The following is a 21,315-nucleotide window of genomic DNA, read 5'->3' on the forward strand; positions in this document are numbered from 1 at the left end:
GGGACACAGTGTCCCTCTCCCATCACGGAGAGCAGCCCCAAAAGTGGGGGGTACCATTCACCAGCTCTTCCTCTTCACCTGGCACTCCAAGGAGAGAAGTGATCTTCGGGAACCCTCTGCTCCCAGACCTCTCACAGCCTGTTTTGCCATCACTCCTCTCTTCTACCTGATCAAACCAAGTGTGCCCTGTTACAGGATAGGTTTCTGATCAATAAATTACTCTGGTTTACATGGTTCAAATTTAAGCTTTTATTTGGTTTTTAAATTAAAAAAATAAATTTCATTATTAAATAGCGGAATGGGTCTAAACTAACGTTTACATATTAATTCACTTGCTTTAGGATACCACCAGAGAAATAACTGAAGTATACCACCTAGACAGCGGGGTTCTTTTCTGTCAGAAAGCTCAACAGTGGCGAAATTCAGTTAAACAGGAAAAAAAAAAACAAAAAACCACAACAAAAGTCTTAATGTTTACAATGAATGTTAGAAGTAAACCTCTGGCTTTAATGTCATCCAAATCTGATTTCCATCACAAAGGCAGTCATTGTATTCAGAATACTATACCACAGTGCTAATGTCATCAGCTTCATCTGGTTTCTTTTGCCTGCTTGGCAGGGATTTCAAGTACTCAAGGTGCCTCCTTGCATCCTCCTGGTTTTGCCGGACGTAATAAACCACGTATGAGATCACCATGGTGAACCAGCCAAACATGGTGACCAGCATGGCGTAGTCGGTAGTCTTTTTAGGAAGGTTGCAGAGGTCAGCATCATTGGCAGCGTTGAGGAACGGTCTCCCAGCGTGCTCATCAAGCACAGAAGTCTTGCAGATGACATTGTTGGCCGTCTCGTGGTTGGAGGCCATGCTCCTCAACACCTGCTGCAGCGTGCAGTCACAGTGCCAGGGGTTGTTGGCAATTCTGGCTCTGGCCTTTAAGTTGTTGAAAGCGTTTTTGTGCACGCTTTGAATCCGGTTGTCAGACAAATCCAGGGTCTGCAAGGTTTCTGCCACCCCTTTGAAGGCATGTTCGTCTATAAACTCGATCCCGTTTTTTGAGAGATTGAGGACTCTCAGTTGGTGCAAGTCCTTAAAAATCTCGTTGGGGATAGATGTTATCTGATTGGAGTCCAAATAAAGTAAGACTGTATCTGGAGGAAGATCTCTGGGTATCTCCTTGAGGTTGGCATTGCTACAGCTGACGTTCACGCCTCCAGAGTGAGAGCAGACGCAACCTTTCGGGCACATACTGGCAGAATGAAAGCACAGTATCATGAGGACAAAACTTTGTAAGAGCAGACACATGGAGAGGGAACGAGTCAACCACAGGTCTACCAAATGCATGCTGGGGTGTCAGCATAATCACACGACCATTTCTCACTCAGCCAACAGTGGTGGGAAAAGGACCGGCGAAGCTGAAAGGTGGCTTCATTTTCTTCGGTGGGATTAGTAAAAACTGACTAACAGGTGGGCTTCCTCATGGTCAATACTCTTCTTAGGAGCACACCTATAGAGAGGAAAGAAAACAAGTTTTTTATACCATAAAATCCACTCCCTTTTTTTTTTTTCATTTTAAAAAATAGAAATGAAATTAAGTCGACATGAAGGGCAACACTAAATAAATGATCTATTATCCTACCAGTACACTGGAGGATTTATTTAGGTAACTCCTATTAGCATTAATCTGAGTTTAGTACATAAATCCCCTGTATTTTTGTAAGAGGATAGACTACACTTATTACAATAATTGCAGAGGTTTGGACTTTAATACTTATTAGAGGAGGCACTGGTTTGTTTTTACCACAGACTTTTCTAAAACAGCTATAAAAGTAAATTACATTTTTCCATGCTAAAGTAGATGCATTAATAGGAGCTAAGAGTTGTATCTCGAGCAATAGTGACAAGTGAGTAGTGAGTTAATGTGAACTTATCTCAAGATAATTTATGCTACTTTAAAGTCCAAATCAAAGTACTTCAGGAAATATTCTTTTCAAGGAAATATTCTTATTATATCACGAAACAAAAATTAAGTAAATCAAAAGCTGCTGCAAGGCACCACAAACATCCATCTCCCTGTTTGTCTTCTCCCCCTCCTCTCCTGCTTTTTACTGCTGGATTTCCTGCACCACACAGCATTTTCTGAGACACCGCTGTGAGACAGAAGTAATTTCTACTTGCAGTTTTCTTGAAAATTCTCCTCTCATTTCACATGGAGGAAAAAAGAAAGAAATGCAACAATTTCCAAAAACTCACACCCCCCACAAACCAAATAAAACTCACAAAAAACCTATGTACAAGCCAAACAAACAAACAAACAAATCTTACTTATTGCATGTAATTTGCAAATAAACACATGAAAAATATTGTTTCTGCTTCTCCTTTCTCAAGTGCGCTTAAAAATAGTAAATATCCAGTAGCTCTGCCATTTTCTCCTTTAATTGGAGCACAGAATACAGAAGTCTTAAATGCTGACCTGTAAGGTTTCAAAGACAACCTCATTTACTTTTTTTCCCCTATTATGGTGAATTTTCTAACCACAGCAGGTCCATTTGTTTTCATGTACATGTTCTCTGTCTTTGCATATTTGCAGCCTTCAGGTTGCATTTACATATAAATTAATTTCCCTCTCCCCCTGCCATCTCCCACATCCCCAGCCCTGAACCCATGGTGTAGTCCACTGAACAACAGAATCCCTGTAGGAAGGGTATTTGTGATTCTGCAGGAAACAGAAGAAATTGCATTGTGACCACTTTTTTTGCAGAACTCACATACCAACTGCAGGTCCTGGCACACCCCAGTAATATGGATCAGATGTGTCATGTGGTATTTCAACCCCCTAGCTCAAGTTTTTGTTTAACCCTTTTGCTGAGGCTTAGCATATCAGTAGTGCCACAGAAAGAAGAAAAATGAAACAAAACAAGCAAACAAACAAAAAACCTAACAAAAAAACCCCAAAACATCTTGGTAAGGTACAATATATGTGATTGCTTCATTACTATGGCCTGGGAACAGCAAAAGCTCAGCACAATCTCACTGTAACTACTGCAGGGAGTAGTAGTGTACCACCACTAGTCTCCAACCTAGCTATTGATGAAGAGAGAGATGTCCCAGAAACCTAAACAGAAAGTTTACACTTGGACTCCGTAACACAGAGATGTTCTACTCTGAAAAAGAATGGAAATAGTTAGCAATAAGAAATTATGAAGTTAATCCTGGAAGTGTGAACCATTAAGAAGGGATGGAAACAGAGCAGGAAAAGCTCTCTCTGTCTGAGGAAATGGAGATGAGGCAGCACCCCCACAACCAACAGACAGTCCTGCAGGAGCTCTGTGGAAGGAACAGGGTTTGCAAGAAGTCCAGTACAGTGGTTTGCACCCTTCTTCCCAGCAGCTCTTCCACCGTTGCAGTGCTTGGTCTTCAGATCAAACAGAAATCTGCTACAGAAGGAGACAAGTTACAGAAGTTTTTTCCCAGCCTGCCCAGAAGTGCTAAATACTTGCTAAAATGTGCAGCTGGAACTGATGTCCAAGCTGGAGCTTGGCAGCAGGAAGCTGGCAATCTGCTCCTCCCTCCTGCAGGCCTGGGGGCTGTCACAGGGAAAAAAAAAACAAAATAACCCACCTATTTTCTTTTCCCTTTCATATTTAAAAATCTCGCTACTATGCAGCACCAAAAGAGTAGATGAGTGGTCCAGCTCATCATCATCATCATCATCATCATCATCATCATCATCACAGAATAAGCATTTCATCACTGACTACCTGCATGAAGTGGATTTCCACCAACAATACTGGAGTCCTACTGCAGGAACAGAGGAGGGTGAAAGAGCAAGGACCTCAAGCAGATGCTTAATTTTGCAGAAGCATAAAAATCACACTGTTCTCACCAGAGTGTGACAATTAAATATCACAATATCTTCATTATAGACTGAAAAAAAAAAAAAACAGCCCTGCCAACCTGGAATTATACCCTGAACCCTGCTGAGTCCTCCACAGAGCAGTTATGCTACCAGAGACCACGCGTCAGAGATGCTCCATGCACCAAAACCCACACGGAATGTCTTCACACAACTGAAAACAAATACAGCTCTTTTTCCTTAATGTATTAATGCTGTTTAGAATGGAAGAAGTAGGATCATGAGAGACTAAGCAAAACAGTGTTTAATGAAGCAATACTTCTTCATAAGCAGTAACTAAGTAAATGGGTAATGAGGGGGGAAGAAATTCCCAATATTTTAAGCTGTTACAAAGAGAAAATACAAGTTTAAACCATAATGAACAACCCAGTCAACAAAACTTAGCTGAGCAACAACAAAGCTCAGCAAATTCTCAGTAAATTAACTGGAAGCAAACCAACAGAAATAAGCATTATTCAGGGGAAACAAAGTTTTGCTTACTTCCATAACCAGAATACCTGATCCAAGGGATATCTGAAGTTTGGGTTTCACCAAAAAACTTACACTTTCTTGACTAACAGACTTTCTTGACTAACAGACTATCCTAGTAACAGATTATCCTAGTAACTGCAAAAGAGAAAAGGGAAGTAGGATCTGGATATTTGTAATGCCAAAAATAAGATTTTTGGCTTTCTGAGCGTCTATCTGATTTTCTATGTTTGAAATGCAACAGATAAACAAGGTAACAAGGAATAAAGACAAGATATCTACCAGACAGGTACACAGAAGATGACAGACTACAGAGAAAAGGATGGAAGACACAGAATTACAATAAATACATGAATTAAATGGAACTCTGCAAATAAAGAAAAAAAAAATTAAGAAGTAAATGAAAGACAATGACAGCAATACTAGAAGCATAGATAAGAACGTGGTATGAAAAGGCTTTTTTGTGTACATTTCTAATATACAAGCACAAACACAGAGAACTGAATGTACAAGTAAAATATTGCAGGGCAATAAAAGTACAGAGAGATGACTGTATTCTTTAGTCTTGCAATTTAAACTGGTTTTCAAGCTTTCCTCTTCTCAGGCTCCCCCAAGACCATTCACTCTGTACAAACATCCAGCAGCATAGGAAAATGTGCAGTACTAAAATCCCAAAGGAAAGCACATTTGCTTTTAATACACAGTGAGATTTCTACTGAGCTTCAGGTGTCAGGCACTTGCAGATGTTTGTCTTTCCAGCAAGTAAGGCACAGAGACTGGATCTTAGCACCTGGATGCCATACTACTAAACTAGGTATTTGATTAATAACTCCTCCCCACAAGAAATGAGTGATGCAAAGAGCATTAGAGCTTCCAGCTATCTGGACTTAGCAGCAGCTCTCTGCAGTCAGCACCACACTGGCCTTCACTGCATCATAGATTGCAAGGACTCTGTAAGTGACAAGAAATGGGAGAAGTTTTAAATTCTGTTGTTGTTATAATTCACAAACAAGCAAAAAGGGGAAAATAGAGGTAGATATGGTCCATCCTTGTCTCCTAAGCCAATCAGCACAGGCACTGTGCAGAATGCACTCTTATAACAATAAAAATTGTATAAATACTGCAGGTATTTTGAAAGATGCTCTTTCTTTGGGATGTGATGTCATTGGGTGCTGTGCTGACAAAAAAAGACTAAAGGTGCTATGGCATCAAGCTGCACCTGAAGCATGGTACCCATCACAGGGGCCATCAGGAGGTGTGTTTCTTCCAATTGAGTTCCTGTCCCTACCCACGACCCCTTTCCCTCTTCTCTTTACAGGGGCTGATCACAGCTATTTGAGAGATAACTGGGTCAGTCAGCTTCATTTGCCCCCTTGAAGCTTAAGCACAAGAACTAGAGAGTGCAGCACTGTCAAGGGGCAGAGCACAGCCCCAGCTGCACAAGTTCTTATGCCCCTGTCTAAGTCTGGAGGTTGCATTGGACCATGAAGCCATAGCACAAAATGAGTTACAAAAAACCAAAAGGCAGAAGTATGTAAGGTGCCTAGCAGATGAAGAGGGACTGCAGCAGTGCCCCAAAAAGCAGGAGTGGTGCTATGGGCAACCACAGTAGTACTGGAATCCAAGGGGAAGCAGTGAGGGCACAGGAGCAAAGCAAACTTGTGCAGCCATAGAATCATAGAATCATAAAAAGTTAGGGGTTGGAAGGGACCTTGAAAGATCACTTAGCCCAACCCCCCTGCCAGAGCAGGGTCACCTATAGCAGATCACACAGGAAAGCATCCAGGTGGGCTTTGAATGTCTCCAGGGAAGGAGACTCCAGAACCTCCCTGGGCAGCCTGTTCAGTGCTCTGCCACATTGAACAGTGAGAAAATTCTTCCTAATATTTATATGGAACTGCCTATGCTCCCGTTTATAACCATTGCCCCTTGTCCTGTTACTAGTCACCCCTGAGAAAAGTTTGACTCCATCCTCCTGGCACTCTCCCCTTACATATTGATGAGGCCACCCCTCATTCTCCTCTTCTCCAAGCTGAAGAGACCCAGCTCCCTCAGCCTTTCCTCATAAAGGGAGGTGTTCCACTCCCTTAATCATGGTGGTTCTGCTCTGGACCCTTTCAAGCAATTTCCTGTCCTTCTGGAACCAAGGGGCCCCGAACTGGACACAATATTCCAGATGCAGCCTCACCAGGACAGAATAGAGGGGGAGGAGAACCTCTCTTGTCCTACCAACCACCCCCCTTCTAATGCACCCCAGGATGCCATTGGCCTTCTTGGCCACAAGGGCACATTGATGGTTCCTGGGCATCCTGCCATATACCAGCACCCCCAGGGCCCTTTCACCTATGCTGCTCTCCAGTAGCTCAGTCCCCAACCTATCCTGGTACCTGGGGTTGTTCTTTCACAGATCTAAGACTTTACACCAGTCAAGTCTCAGGGCACAGCAGGAAAGGGAGAGCATAGCTGTCAGCTACATAAAGATTTTAATGTAGTTTATAGGGTCAGAAAGTCTCGCTACAAAGGGTTTTCACCGTGTTACCATTATGCCAAGACATATTTCACCTCACACATGATCATCCATGCAGATTCCATAAGCTAAATTATAGAGGCATATAATAAATTAATAAATTATATTCAGGGGTATTTGAGAAATTGCACCATCCTCTTGTCGTGTGCAAAGAGAGCTCCATGCCACATACATCTCACTGTGAAGGAAATTTAGGGATACCAACTGAAATTTCCCTAACAATAATGTAAAGTACTTGAACAATATCCCTTCTTGTCCTCAAAGCTGGATCCCCTGATGAAAAAGATTGCACCCACTACTCCAGCAATGTCAAAGGGGTCACAGCTAGCTAGAGATGCTTAGCATATGCATGCACATTTGTATTTGCAGTTACTGAAGGTGGCATGACTGGAGAGGAATTTATTATTACTGTACCTTATGTGCTCAAACAAGCAAGCAAGATCAGGAAGAAGCAAAAGGAAGCAGCCAACAGATCGACCACAGGGGGTGGTCTGTTGGCTGCATCATCATTGCATTCAATCTGTCTGGTCTGTCACTTTTCAGCCACCGGAAAAAATGGAAAAAATGATGCACAGCCCACCTGCCCAAGCATGCAGATCTGGTGCACAATTCACCTGTGCAGCCATACCACACTTTTGATGATCTGCAGCTGGAAAACTTAAATGATCTTGCTACTAACTTTAGGCACAGTATCTGGAAAAGCCCTCATTTGGCACCAGATCATGGCAAGAGCTCCACACTCCTGGGGATCACAGAGTCCACCACAAACATCACTGTTTTTTCACTTAATACCAAAGGCGTCCCTTATGGCAGCTGCTGCCCTTCCATGCTGGGGATGTGCTGCGCATATTGAGAGGCCTCCTGTCCTCATGTACAGCTCATATGACTCACATATGAAGCTATAAACTGATGGCATTTATGTGTGTAGCTCTACCACCTTCAAAAGAAACTCTCAGGTCCCAAAAAGCCTTCAAGAGATCCCTGAAAACCCAGCTCTACTTCTCAAGCCCAGTCTAAGTAAACTCCTAGCCTTCAGACTAACAACCTTCTTGGAAGTTTGATACAGAATTAGAAAAGCCCAGGAAATAAAGACTCCTACAGGACTCCTTTTTTTAGACATCCTTTAGAGCAAACTTGCATTCTGAATAAATATTAAAATTTTATAACCAAAAACCCATTAAAAGGGAACACTGTAAAAAAAGACCATTTATCTGACTTCCAGAAAATTACTGAGATGTTTTATAGTTCTGAAAGACCTGACATTATTATAACTATTTTCCTTTTTTTCCTTAAGGCATTGACAATGTTGGTATATAGAAAATAAAATCATTGATAAATCTAGTCTCCTAGTCCCTATTAAAATAGGTCTTAACTATGCCATATCGAACACTTTTGTTGTAAATCAGGTTTGGCATACTACTTTTTGAAGTACAAAACATTCCTGGTTTTAATGGATTATTTTCCCTGAACTCCTGTTTTTGTAATGCCAGTCTGTTAAAGCACACACACAGACTTGCCATGCTCTCCACATCCAGAAAGAGCTATATTTTATGTCTTTGTACTCCTTTATTTGTCAGTCCTAAAATGCCAGATACTAATTTTTCTCTAAAAAATATTACCTTGTAATTAGTATTGGCAAGACAGTCGTAAGATGGAGACTAAAGCCTAAAATTCACAGTTCATTAGCCCACCTAAAAAGTCCACTTTGCTAAACATCTGAGAACAGAAAAATTTTACCTGAACTAAAGAAAAAGATTTGCCACTACTCCCAAACAACTGCAGATGGTATATTTATGAAGAATAAAAACAGAGAAGATAACCAATGGGAAAAATTATTTCTGTACATCCTATCCTTAATCAGTCTTATACTACCTGTTATTACAGACCTTCCAGTAAGCTACATGTTGGATTGTCCTGTGATTTCTGCATGCCATGTTCAAGAGCAGCTGAACCTCTGGAGGCCAAGAGTCTGTGGACACCGGGGGAAAAACTTCCATTAAATCCTACCTGGTTCCACAAACACCTGTTGACTGAATTTGACCAAAAGTGTTTAAATAAAAACACAAGAAGATTGACATAAAAATGTTAAGCCTCCTTCTTCTACATCTTACTCTGTATCTGTTCCAGGATTTGGATGATGGCTCAAAAGAGACAGTATCAAAATGACAGATATGATGAAAAAAACCCGCACCACCACCACCACAACAACAAAAAAAACCCAACCCCCCCCCCAAAAAAAACCAACCAAAAAACCACAAACACAAAAACAGGTATTTTTGTTCACTTCCCAATGGATATATGATAAACCTATACCATGGCAACGTGACTGACTGAGGGGTGACCAAGCCTGAAAGTGAGGATACCTGCGAGATGGAGCTGAGTGGGAGAAGCAGAACCCAAAGGACAACACGGCAGCTGCTTCTGGTCTCCATGCTGGCTGTGCACTACAGAACAACAAATTTAATGGGTGCCAAGTGAATTCCTCCAGACAAACAACACAATCCTTTAAAACAATGCTATGCACTGTCAGTGGGGAAGGCATGGCAGCACGCCACAGCTAAGGGCAACCTCACTGGCTGCAGAGCTACACTACAAGTGGGGCAACTCGACTCTCCCTGTGGCTCCAGGACAGTCAGGAAACTCAATTTAGCAGATGAAATAAGAACCTGGTCTTGAGTCTTGGGATAAGCAGTGTCTTTCAGACATCTCCCCTGATGGCCCTCAAACACAGTGTGGCTGCCTGGCTGCTTCACAGCACAGATGCCTTTGGAGGTAGGCAGTTAGGATCCTATGAAGCACCAAACCAGAGAGATGCCAAGAGCTGCTTGCAAGGTGCCAGGTGATTTAAATTCCCAGATGAAAGTCTCTGGCAGTGGAAGATTTTCAGGATCTTAAAACACGGCAAGATGAAATCCTAAAGCACTAAGGAGAGAAATTAATAGAATCCAAAAGCAAATGAGGTGGGAAAAAAGGGGTGCAAAAGATCACTGATTCAATGAATAACTGAAATGTCATGATTAATCAGTGTAAGCCTGAACTCCAATTATATAATGGACTCATTATCTAATGAAACACCAAATGTGCTCAAACTGTAATATTCTCCCCGAAGACAGGAGACAGAATGCAAGCTGACATTTTGTTCCCAAAAATCTTCCAGTATAGACATCTTTCTAACAGCTGCTCATAGCAAACCACTTCCAGTTGTAGAAGCAAACTGTAGGTAGAAATTTACAGATCCTAGGCTACGAATACCCTCACTTAACAGTCACGGAGTGAACATTAAGCTGTAATTACTTTCTGATTGTGAGATCACGTAATGTATCAATCCTTAGATTAACAGCCTACTTAATTATACTATGTGGGCAAATGAATCAGCACTTTAACACTGATTGGTTAGGTTCATGTTAAAAGATGTATTTGACTTTTCTCCCTTTTCATGTCAAGTCAGGAACTATTTTATAAATCTCAGCTGATAAATAATTGTGTGAAGTTTAGCAGATATAGCAACAGATCAATGGCAGAAAAACATCACCAATCATCTTCTATCCTTCCTATGAAGCTCTGGTCTTGGAAGTCTTCTGTAGCAATGCATTTCTTGAAATGAAACTTTACATGCTTGATGGAAATTAAAGAAACAGCTGTTGGGGATGTTCTTAGACCTCTTTCTTTCAAGCCCTAACAAAGACTGCATCAATTGCTTTTTAGATGTCCAGTGCTGATTACTTTTCCCAGTTATCTCCTGAATCCTCTTCATATGACTTAAGACTTCAAAAGACTCCCATCCTTCCCTGAGTGTTATACGCTGCTGGGGAATGTAAACAACATTTTGTAAGCATATATATGCCATTCAAAAAGGGAAAAAAAAAAGCATTACATACACTTACAGTTCATATGGTAAGTTAAAAATTAAGGGTATAAAATAAATACTATCATCTCTTGACCATACATTATCACCCTATTTGCAATGAATTTTATTAAAAATCTGTAGAAGAATGAATAAAGGCCCAAGATATGCCAGTTACTGCTCAGCAAATATCTGCAAAATGTTTTTTTTTTACCACTACGTAAGAACATGAAGAACCACATTACTGACACTAAAGACATATGCTCTGACACTAAGTATTCTCCGTAAAGCATTATCCAAAGCCATATAGTTTGTTTCTTTATTAATTGTTAGTCTACATAAGAGTTAAAAACATTTTTAGAGTTTGGGATTATATTCAACCGAGTCTCAGTCACATTTATTTTGATAACATCAACACCTATTCTGTTTGGCAAGAAAACCTTCCCAGCAGCAGCTGAGTCAATCATCCATATCATCTATACTAGAAAAAAAATTCACTTAAAGCATCCTGAAGTGGAAATAATTTGTCTTCCTTGGGTAAAGAGACACAGACTAAAGTCTATTCTAAAGTCCGGTTATGAACTGAATGCCTAGGAGCCTTTAACAATTAGGCAATGCAGCAGGTCTTCAACATGGAAGGTCAACTTCGCAATATTTGCTGATCTTTTTTCTCCCATATTATAACATAATGTGACCAAAATGAAGAGCTAAGTGTTTGGTTGGAGCCATACCCCGACTCTACCCCATAACTAATGACGAATGCTCCTTCAACTTAATTCTACAGTACCGTATCAGAAAAAATGTCTTCTTGATCTCAAGATAATTACACTGATCACCTCAATGATTACCAGCATAATAAGTGACAAGTCTTGCAATTCAGTCTTGATAACTGCATCTGGTGACTGCAGATGGTGTCCTCAACCATCTGAAAATCTTACTTCGCAAAGTGTAAATCTAATCCCTGGTAACTAAAACTGTGTTATCAGAAACTAATAGGCCTTTAAGATACCACCTTCCAAAGATAAGCAAGATTCAGACCATCTGGAGGCCTTTCTTCCACTTTTAAGGGCACTTGCTTGGTTCTGCATACTGTTATCTTCAGGCTCATTTGAGGTTCATCCAAATGTTCCTGCAACTTCGTAGACAGCAGGAAGAGAGAAGCTGTAATGAGGCTGGGGAAGCTGTGCTGGTAATAAAGTTAGCAAGGCAAAAATAAGCATGCAAACCTGAAGGGACCATTCGGCAAGGAACACACTAGCTGCTTTGTGAAGTTGACAAGAGTTGCACAAAGCAGCCAGGCAAGACAGCTGCTGGCAGCAGATACCCGGGCACTAGGGAGTCCTAGAAGAAGTAAGATGCATTCCAGACTCCAAAGTAAGACAGGGAAGGGAGGAGGAGAATGAAGCAGAGCATGAGTGAAGGTTGCTTCTTCCAGCTGACCTTTGTCCACAGAGCAGGATCCCAGGAACTGCCAAGGGTCACCACAGACAAGACCATCTCGTGGATAAGATGCCTCAAAAGGAAATATAGATGTGAGAAGAGCCAGTGCCGCAGTGGCGGGTTAGCATCCAGTTTCATGTACTTTTAACTGGGATCTAGATTATCCTGTGTGTGAAACCACAGAAAACCAAAGCCTGTTTCTCTCCAGGCACAACTGCCCAGTGATATAAACACAGAGCACAATAACCCACAGCACATGGGCTTTTCAAGGAAAGAAGCCAGGGCAGTAGAAGCTACTACTAACATGAAAAAATCTGATTAATATTCACACATTGAGATCACAAAGAAAAAGAACATACTTTCAGAGTAATGACTCTGTATGAAAAAATCTGAGAGGCAGGGAGGGTGGGAGAGAAGGGGGAGAGATAGCAGACCACAAGCAAAATTACCAATCGAGCACTTTTTAGAAAAGAGTGCCTCAACAATTATTAATTCAGCTCATGCCCTTGGAAACATGCTACATACGTATAACATCAGGACCCTGAAGAGGCATTCAGGAGAGTATTTGAGTTTGAAAAAATACAAGAAAAATAAAACGTGTAACATCTGTATATATAGGAAACCAATAAAGTTTGAAACAGGTCAGCTAAAATCTCTAAACTTAAAACTGAATGCTCGATGCCACAAAACTACAATCTTCTATTACAGAAATGAAACGTGATGTATTGACACATTAAAAAAAATCAGCAAAACACACAGCAAGTATGGAATAATTATGAGATCAATAAGCACTTAGCAACTTTAAGAGGACACTCAAAGGCCTTCTGGAATCAACTGACATACTGAATGAACTACAAGCCATTTGGGCTTGCTGAAGAAACTGGTTGATGAGTGATGCTAGTTTTGTTGTGTCAATGGTTATTAAACCTGCACGCTGCCACTTGCATAGCTGAGAGAGCAAAGAGCACACATACAGTGCCACACACATCTATAATTCCCATTTCTGTACCAAAGGTGTCAAGCAAAGGTATCATAAGCTTCTACTGTATCATACCTCCCACCACTAAAACCGCATCCCCATTTCTAGTATTTTAATCTGTGAGCAGCTTCAAATAACTGTCATGTCTTTTTCATCAGTTTGCCAGAGAAATTTATCTTCTTCCTTTCAATAAATGCCATAGTACCAGGCTAATAATAGATTTTATTTCTATGTTTAGATTATCATTGGAGCTATTTTATATCATTACAGCTCCAAAAGCTTAATGTGTGACAGTCTGGAATAGTTAGGCATGTGGCTTTTGTATTCATGAAAGCATGAATAACAGGTTCCCATTAAGACTCACTTTTAGCTCTGCTGGCTGCTACTGGTGTTAGAGGCCAAGGAAAAGACCAGCCCAAGTACAACCTCTGCTGCTCTGCTTCAGCTGAGGATTTCCCAAGCAAACGAAATGGAGCAGCGAAAAGCTTCATTGCCATCTCGTGCTGGCAGCATTTCCCTAATTAAAAATTTAAGGCCAGATGGAGCCATTAGATCATCTAATCTGACCCCCTGCCTACCACATGACGTGTCGTTTTACCAGTAAACCTCATATTGAGCCCAATAATTTAGGTCAGACTGAAGCTTGTCAGAACTGAGGAGTCCTGCTGTGTGCCCAAGGCAGTATCTTTCGCACCCACTGTTCTTGTACCGGGCTGTACTGGGAGGTAACAGGATGCCTTTAATGGAGTCTGAATGCACCCAGAAAACTCAGTTCCACCAACACCCCTCATAACAGTTAAACTACTCTTTAAATACTTAAAAGACCCGTTCCACAGGACCAAGACACAAAGCAGAAGCATCTTTTTTTCAAAAGAGAGACTATAATCAAAGATAATGTTAGACTGCTCATCAGAAACCGCTGCATGTTACCACTTATCTCCAAATAAGAGTTTGAGAAACTGGCTACAGTTTAATGTGCTGGTGAGTTACATCAGGCCCTTAGCTGACATTAAAGGATTTTTCAAATTACATGTGTTCCACCTAAGCACCAATCAGCTTGTTTTCATTTTGAAATTACTGCTCCAAAGCATCCCCAAGGCTTCCCAGGAAGTCAGGTAAAATCCTTTTACCTTCTTTTTTAAAAACCATGCAGTATTTTTCTGAAGTCATAAAAAGCTTGCTGTGTAAGTTTCTGTTCTGAGGACATATGATCATAGTAATTTGTTATTACAACTTGATGTAGGAGGCTGAATTCCTTTAAGGGTTCTCTGACCCCTACTCAGCAGAAATATTTAGCCCGGTTGCAACTCAGCAGCTTGGTGAGAGGCAAGCTTCCAGTGTTCAGGGGGCTGAAATAAAAGTTGTTTATCAACAAGTACTGAGTAATAGGAACAGCTCTAAAGAAAAAAAAAAAAAAAAGGATTGGCACTTCTAAGTGGAAATAAACACCGATCTTTATCAGACATGAAATCAAGCTGTGCTAAAAACCAAAAACAAGTCAGAGTCACAGCTGCTTGATACCGAGTGAACGGAGATTTTCCAGTCAGTCAGTCAATTCTTCCCAAGGAGAAAACAAAGAGCCAAAAGAAAGTGTTGCAATGGCTGCCTTCAAGATGAGAACAAACAGCTAAAGTCACATTTATTCTAAGGGAAACAAGGTCTTTATTAGCAATGCTAGAGCACAACAGAAAGAGACCAAAACCCAGTTCAATAAAACCCTTATTTTAGAGACAAGAATATATCAGCTCTTTGAGTGCCCCCACGGAGGTTATACTTTGACAGGTTGACTTTGGCAGAGCTAGCTGATACAAAAAGCAGGGCTTGGGAATTAAAAAAAAAATCTTCATTAGCTGGGCAATGTTCCAATGAGCACAAAAATGGAGGCTGAAAGTTCACAGCTGAAGAAGCTCAGGTAGAAATAATTTATAGCAAATTAAGTTAGGTCATGATAATGAAATTTAAAGACGAGTGGGACATGATTTATTTTACTGAGGCTTGTTGAAAAGTGAAAACCAAGCAGAGCTAATGGGGGGGGGGTAATTTAACTCTGGTTGCAGTTGGTACTGGCACCGAGATGAACTTGACTTATTTAGAATGGGAAAGAGAACATAAGAATAGGATTTTGAAACAAACAAAAAAATAAATTACACCATTTTTTTTCAAATTGCAGGGGAAAGCAAGGCAAATTCAGTCCTGTTAATCTCTACTACTTGCTTCCCAATTTTAAAACATCCAGGCACGTAGCCCTCGGTGGAAAACGCATTGGAACTACCTGATGGCAAGGGTTGGGGAGAGATGGATACAAACATCTGCACTGCAAAGCCTCTGGCACTGAGAAGCAGGAGGGAGGATGGAAAAACCTAAGGGGAAAAGCTCTCACAAGAGGGGCAGTCTCCTCAGAGGTCACTAGGAAGCGGCAGGCACGGCAGGAGGGATGCTTTCATCATCCAGGGATTTGCAAGTTACCTCAACAGGTTACCTGGCTGCAGCCTGGGCTTTGGCTTTGCTTAGCAGCAGACACGGTGCCATTATGTCCTCAACTGTCCCTCCTGCCACCCACCTGCCTCTCCCTCCTCACACTGTAAAAAACGGCAGGCAAGGGGAAAAAAGAAAGCATCCCTTTGTAATGGATGAATGCAGCAGTTTGCAGGAGGGGGGAAGAGAGAGAGAGTAATGAAACAGCGTTAATATTAAAGTAATAAAGCTTGTGACCATTTTTCAGTCTGAAATGCACAATACCATAAAACAATGCTTAAAGGCACTTGCTTCTGTTCCAAACCACCTGAGTGCTAAGGCACCCTGCTATTAGCACAGAAGTTGTTTACTACCAGTCTCTCGTTTCAGTCTGATTCCAGAAGAGCTATAAAGCTGAATTTTTCACTCGCTACAAAAGCCCAAGTGGCCTCAAGTTTACATTGCTATGCCAAGCCCCGCCATGTCACCTGGGACACTTTCCTGGTCACTAACCCACTTGTTTCTAATGAGATTTATAAAAATCACTCCAAAGCATAGAGAGTGTGTCCCCAGTGCATCACACACATGTACCCTCCTTCTCCTCCAGGTTCCTGAAGCAGAAGCTACTGTTGGTGAGGCACGTTGAGCGTAACAATGATGGTGGCTTTGTCTGCCAGCACATGTTACTTGGGACCATACACTGCCCCAAAACAGTCTGGGTTGTAGTAGGTAAAACAAGACTACTACTATTAGCATTCCTGAAGCAATGCCTTAAAAAACCCCAAACAAACTAAACCTAAATGGAGAAGCAATGAAATATAATGGCAAACAAAACTTTAAAAACTGGATTTTTTGAAATTAATTTTTACCTGTTGGCTTTGTTTTTTCACTTCCTTGACCACTCCCCCCCCCAAAAAAAAACAACCCAAAAATCAAACCATAAGAATTCAAAGTCACTCATCTGCTCTTTTTTTACTCTGTCAGAAACAAATATTAAGATTTAAGGACTCATTATAAAGATGGCCCAGCTACAAAAAAAAGTCTTTGTCTCACTGGCAGGACTACTAACTCAAGGACAAAAAGACAGAGGGTAGAATAGCAGTGATATCAACAGGAACATTCAAGGTAAACACTCAAGGTTGTCGGGAAAGCCTGTGAAATTGCAGGAAGAGCAAAGAAGAAATAGAACCAGAAACTGCTGTCATGCCTGTGCTCTCACCATGAAGAGAGGAAGCCAGACGTAGGAGTTTCACGTGAGAGACCACATTGGCTCATGAGCCAGTGGGTGAACTGCTTCCAACCTGGAGCCCCATGAAATTGCCAAGCATTAGCAAGTTCTGTAAATTATACCACCTTTCTGGGAGCTACATGACAAACCATGAAGCAGCCCACCACCAAGAGCATCAGCTTCCCTTTGAATAATACGGTAGAAAGAGATGCACTGGTAATGGTCAATAACCCATACAGCGGTAAAGTTGCATCCCATATTTACACATCTTCACCATGAGAGAGTGACTAATGGAAAATGGGCTGCTAACTGCCCCTCTCTTTTCTCTTTTTTAAAGAATCTGTGGATTTCAAAGGCACCTTTACCTCTTTTATGCTTTCAAATCCTACATCTGAATATAAGGCAACAGCCTAGGACTCCTAAAGAAGTCCAAATGTACTACGCAACATTATCGAGCCCCTACGTACAAACTATGGAGACTGGCAAAGAATAAAACAAATTGTATCACTTGAGAGCAGCATTTTCAAATTTCTCTTTCCTCACGCTCCCATAACAGGAACATTACATTGCTCATTTGTCTTCCCTTACTTGCCACAGACACAGTGCCACAGTTTTGCAGCAATGCGGGTCCCTTCTGGCTACCACCTGTGCTGACTACTGCCTTCCTTGCTTTCAGCCAGCCAAAGAAGAAGGGCAGCTCTACTGTCCTCCCTTACTGGCCAGTGAAGTTAACAAATGCACAATAAAATGGACTAAACTCCCACAGCACAGGGGCTTTCAGTGCCATTCACTGGTCCAGGGCAAGTTTGCCTGCATCCCAAAACGATGCTTCCTGAAAATGGCAGATTTTCCCATCTCCAGATGCAAACCTACACTTCAGACCTTGCAACCTTTGCCAGCCTGAGGAGGCTCAGTATTAAACTTTAGTAAACACAGTGCTGTCAACTGATTTTCAAGCTGGCCCATGATCAATGAGTTCAATTTGAAAGCAGGCAGTGTTACTGTGGCAAAAGCCATGTGTTACTGCATCACTGGGGCTCTCACAGTGCTCAGAAAGCACCTCCCCAAGACCTACCTTACAGCAGCCTTCTAGTACCTGAAGGGAGTCTAAAGGAAGGCTGGAAAGTTACTTTCTACAAGAGCAGGTAGGTAGTGACAGCACAAGGGGGAACCATTTCAAACCAAAAGAGAGTATATTTAGGTTCTATATTAGGAAAAAAATTCTCTACTCTGAGGGTGAGACACTGGAACAGGTTGCCCAAAGAAGTTGTGGATGCCTCCTCCCTGAAAGAGTTCAAGGCCAGTTTGGATGGGTCTTTGAGCAACCTGACCTAGTGGAAAGTATCTCTGCCATGACAAGATGGAACTAGAGGGTTCTAGATTTCTTCCAACCTAAAGCATTCCATGATTCTATGAGGGGAGACACACAGAGCCATGGCATGGATCATCCCCCCTGTATTGCCATTTGTGGACACATGCCCTCATCAACCAGGCTGCCACAGAACTCAGCCTTGTGCCTGCTCTTAGTAGGAACAGAGAAATCAAGGTAGTTTCCTAACATTCACACCTACCACAGAGGATGCAGAGCATGTGCTAGCAACCACAGTATGACTGTGCTATGGCAAGCTGTGCTGTGACAAGACTGTGTGCTGGCAACCATGCTGAGACTCAGGACATGAGTCTCAACAAGTCCTGAAAAGCTATTTTGAAGCATCACTTCACCTGCTTTCCTTTTTAATGGGTTATATAATTTCTCCTTTTTCTTTCCACCAAAAAACCCAAGACAGTCATCTTGCAAAGAGCCACTCTAAAATTCTCTGAATGTACCTTGGAAGATTCAAACACCTCTGCAAACAGGAAGAAGCAGGCAAGTCAACCATCAGTCCTGGAGGTGTCTTACAACTTCATCTACAATATTAACCCACCAGACCATTGCAGAATAGGCATGGTTGGAAAGGACCTCTGAGATCACTAAGTCCAACCATACACACTCAAAAAAACCCACCAAAAAACAACCATGAACACAAACACCACACACACACCACCCAGAAAAAATGTAATTTCATATTGAGTTACTTTTACGGGTCCACTGATAACTTCGTTAAGAACGAGTGGTTAGTTCTCTGTCAGTGATTTTAACAGCTGCTTTAATGTAGCAATCATTTATTTATAACAAGAGAAATACTAGCCTTCCCTTAGAATCAAAGGTAATAGTAATATGAGATAAAAAATAGCCTGTTTATAACACATTATCAATGATTTCATTCAAAGTTATTACAGTATTCCCCAGGCAAAGTTCTGTAGTCTAAACTGTGGAGAACTAAAATGTGGATGACCTGAAGCTTGATGGTGCATGAAGGAAAAAAAACCCCAATAATTTAATATCTTTCCCTTTACAGTGGCATTCTATCAGTTAAGTAATTTCGTATTTCTGCTACATGTTTCATAGTGTTTGTATCAAAGATGTTTTTGACACTTTAATTGATTTTTTTAGTGTTACTGGAATATACATGTTTTTTTACTGAATTTTAATGAAAGTCATAGTTATAAAATGACTTTAACTTTTGAGAGAGAAAACAATTCGTGTTTAACATACAATATGAAACATTTCAATCGAAACGTAAAATTTAAATAACACTGGCATTTCTCTGTCTTGCTAAAATGATGGCATTTTTTTTCTTCAGCATGTCTTTCAACTGGATCTTTCAGTCATCTCTCTTCAAAACAAAGAGCAGGAACTTCTTCAGTGCACAAACGGTCAAAGCCCCTTCCAAACAGGCAAAGTGGCCCCACTGAATGCTGCTTTGCTGTCCTTGACCTCAGGATCTAAGTAATGACCTGAAGCAGAAGCTCAGATGGTTGTGGCAAGATTATATGATGTGTCTGTAAGACAACACACCCAGTATGGGCTATGTTATGAATAGTCTACCATGAACAAGATACATACATGGCAACCCTTATTTAACAAGATGCATGAGCAGCAGATGCTGAGGAAAATCATAGCCCCTTTTTGTGTAACAGTGAGAGCAGAAAGCAGCCCAAAAGACTACACAGCTCCTCCTGGGAATAATTCCTGCAACATCCACAGAGTCTTCCACTAGTTCTGAGGCAGTGCCACAGTTCCACCCAGAGCCATTCTCAGTTGTGGGCAGGATAAGGAATGACCCTGGCAGAAATTCATGTAATGTCTGAGGTCAAGTTCTCACAGTAGTACAACTCCCAGAAGAGCTGCTGGCTGTTTAAGGAACCTTAAGAAACTGAAAGGCTTTCTAGAAGTTTTTATTAACTTAAAGCTGGTGGAACCATGCTGGAAGAGAAGATAAGCACTTCCAAAGATGGGTGGCTCCTCATCTCTGACACCACTCAATGGGGATGCCCAACTTCTCTTTGGCTGACTAACCTATACCCCCCATTGGTGGCAAATGCTCAGCAGGAAAAGGATGATCTGTGCTTGGAACCTCATGAATGGTGGAATTCTCAAGCTGCTGCTGGGCTTGGAGCTCAGAAGCAGCCAGGTGCCAGAATCCTGCCTCCTACCTCACCTGCACCCTGTGGGGCAGCAGCTCCCAGCACCCTGCTTCTGTGGTGCTCACGAGCTGTCAGGTTCCTGCTGAGCTGGAAACAGCATCTTCACTTTTTTCTTTTCTTTCTTCCTTTTCCCTGTTTGACAGCTGCACAGAAAAGCTTGTAGATTGGGATTCTTACACCCATGCAAGCTTAAAACAACCTTGCTCAGACACAGATGACAGCTCTTGATGGCAACATGAACGTGACTGCAGACAGATCCACCTTGTTCTGACACTTGAAAACCATCTCTGACATCCCTGCCCTGCTTGCAATCACTCCTTTTACACACTTCAGTGCAGCCAGCACTCAGCCAGGCCAACAGAGAAGAGAGGCACACAGAAAAAACTCCCACATTTTTGGTAGATTCATATTCCTTTTTTCACTAGAATTTCTCTTTTTCAGTTTAATCAGGGAAAGACATTAATAGTTTAGCTTTAAATAGAGGTCTATCAGCTGCCTTTACATTTATTTGATTCACACATTCTGCAAATAACTGGTTTGCATTTAAAGCACATTAAGCGTATATCTGATAACTCGAGGGACAGACTTCTGCTAGGAAAAAAGGCAGTAGTTTAAAAGATATTTCTTCTTAAATATTCAGTTCTCAGAAATCTCAGGCCACTGCAGCCAGTGAGAAAGTCTGGAGCAACGCTGACCTGCTGTTAGCAGAGGAGGATCCAGTTAAGTGGCATTTAACCAAACTGGGCAAACTGGACTCCTGAGGAGAGGCACCCACAGGTGCTGGGAAAGCTGGCTGATGTCAAGGGAAGGTTGTCCTTAACTGTCTTGGAAAGGTCATGGGGTTCAGAGGATGTTCTTGAGGACTGCAGGAAAGCCTCTTAAAACTACTGTCAGGTCAACCTCTAACCCTGTGGAGGTGATGAGCAAATAAATT

The 21,315-nt window shown here is 41.5% G+C and overlaps 1 protein-coding gene across 4 annotated transcripts in view; it reads right to left on the minus strand.

Annotated features, from left to right (window-relative positions):
- Positions 1 to 225: 225 nt before the first annotated feature.
- LRRC3B (leucine rich repeat containing 3B) overlaps positions 226 to 21,315 on the minus strand; it is a 46,371-nt gene continuing 25,281 nt past the window's right edge. For 3 of the 4 annotated variants that reach the window (XM_071735474.1, XM_071735473.1, XM_071735471.1), the window contains exon 2: positions 226 to 1,504. In XM_071735474.1, the coding sequence (XP_071591575.1) occupies positions 562 to 1,341 (780 nt within the window). In that variant the 5' untranslated portion in view covers positions 1,342 to 1,504 and the 3' untranslated portion in view covers positions 226 to 561. Of the gene's footprint in view, positions 1,505 to 9,271; positions 9,471 to 21,315 lie in introns of those variants that run through there. The other variant, XM_071735472.1, reaches the window with a different exon arrangement.

Source organism: Heliangelus exortis, chromosome 2 (assembly GCF_036169615.1).
Source record: "Heliangelus exortis chromosome 2, bHelExo1.hap1, whole genome shotgun sequence".
In the NCBI taxonomy this organism is placed as follows: Eukaryota; Metazoa; Chordata; class Aves; order Apodiformes; family Trochilidae; genus Heliangelus; species Heliangelus exortis.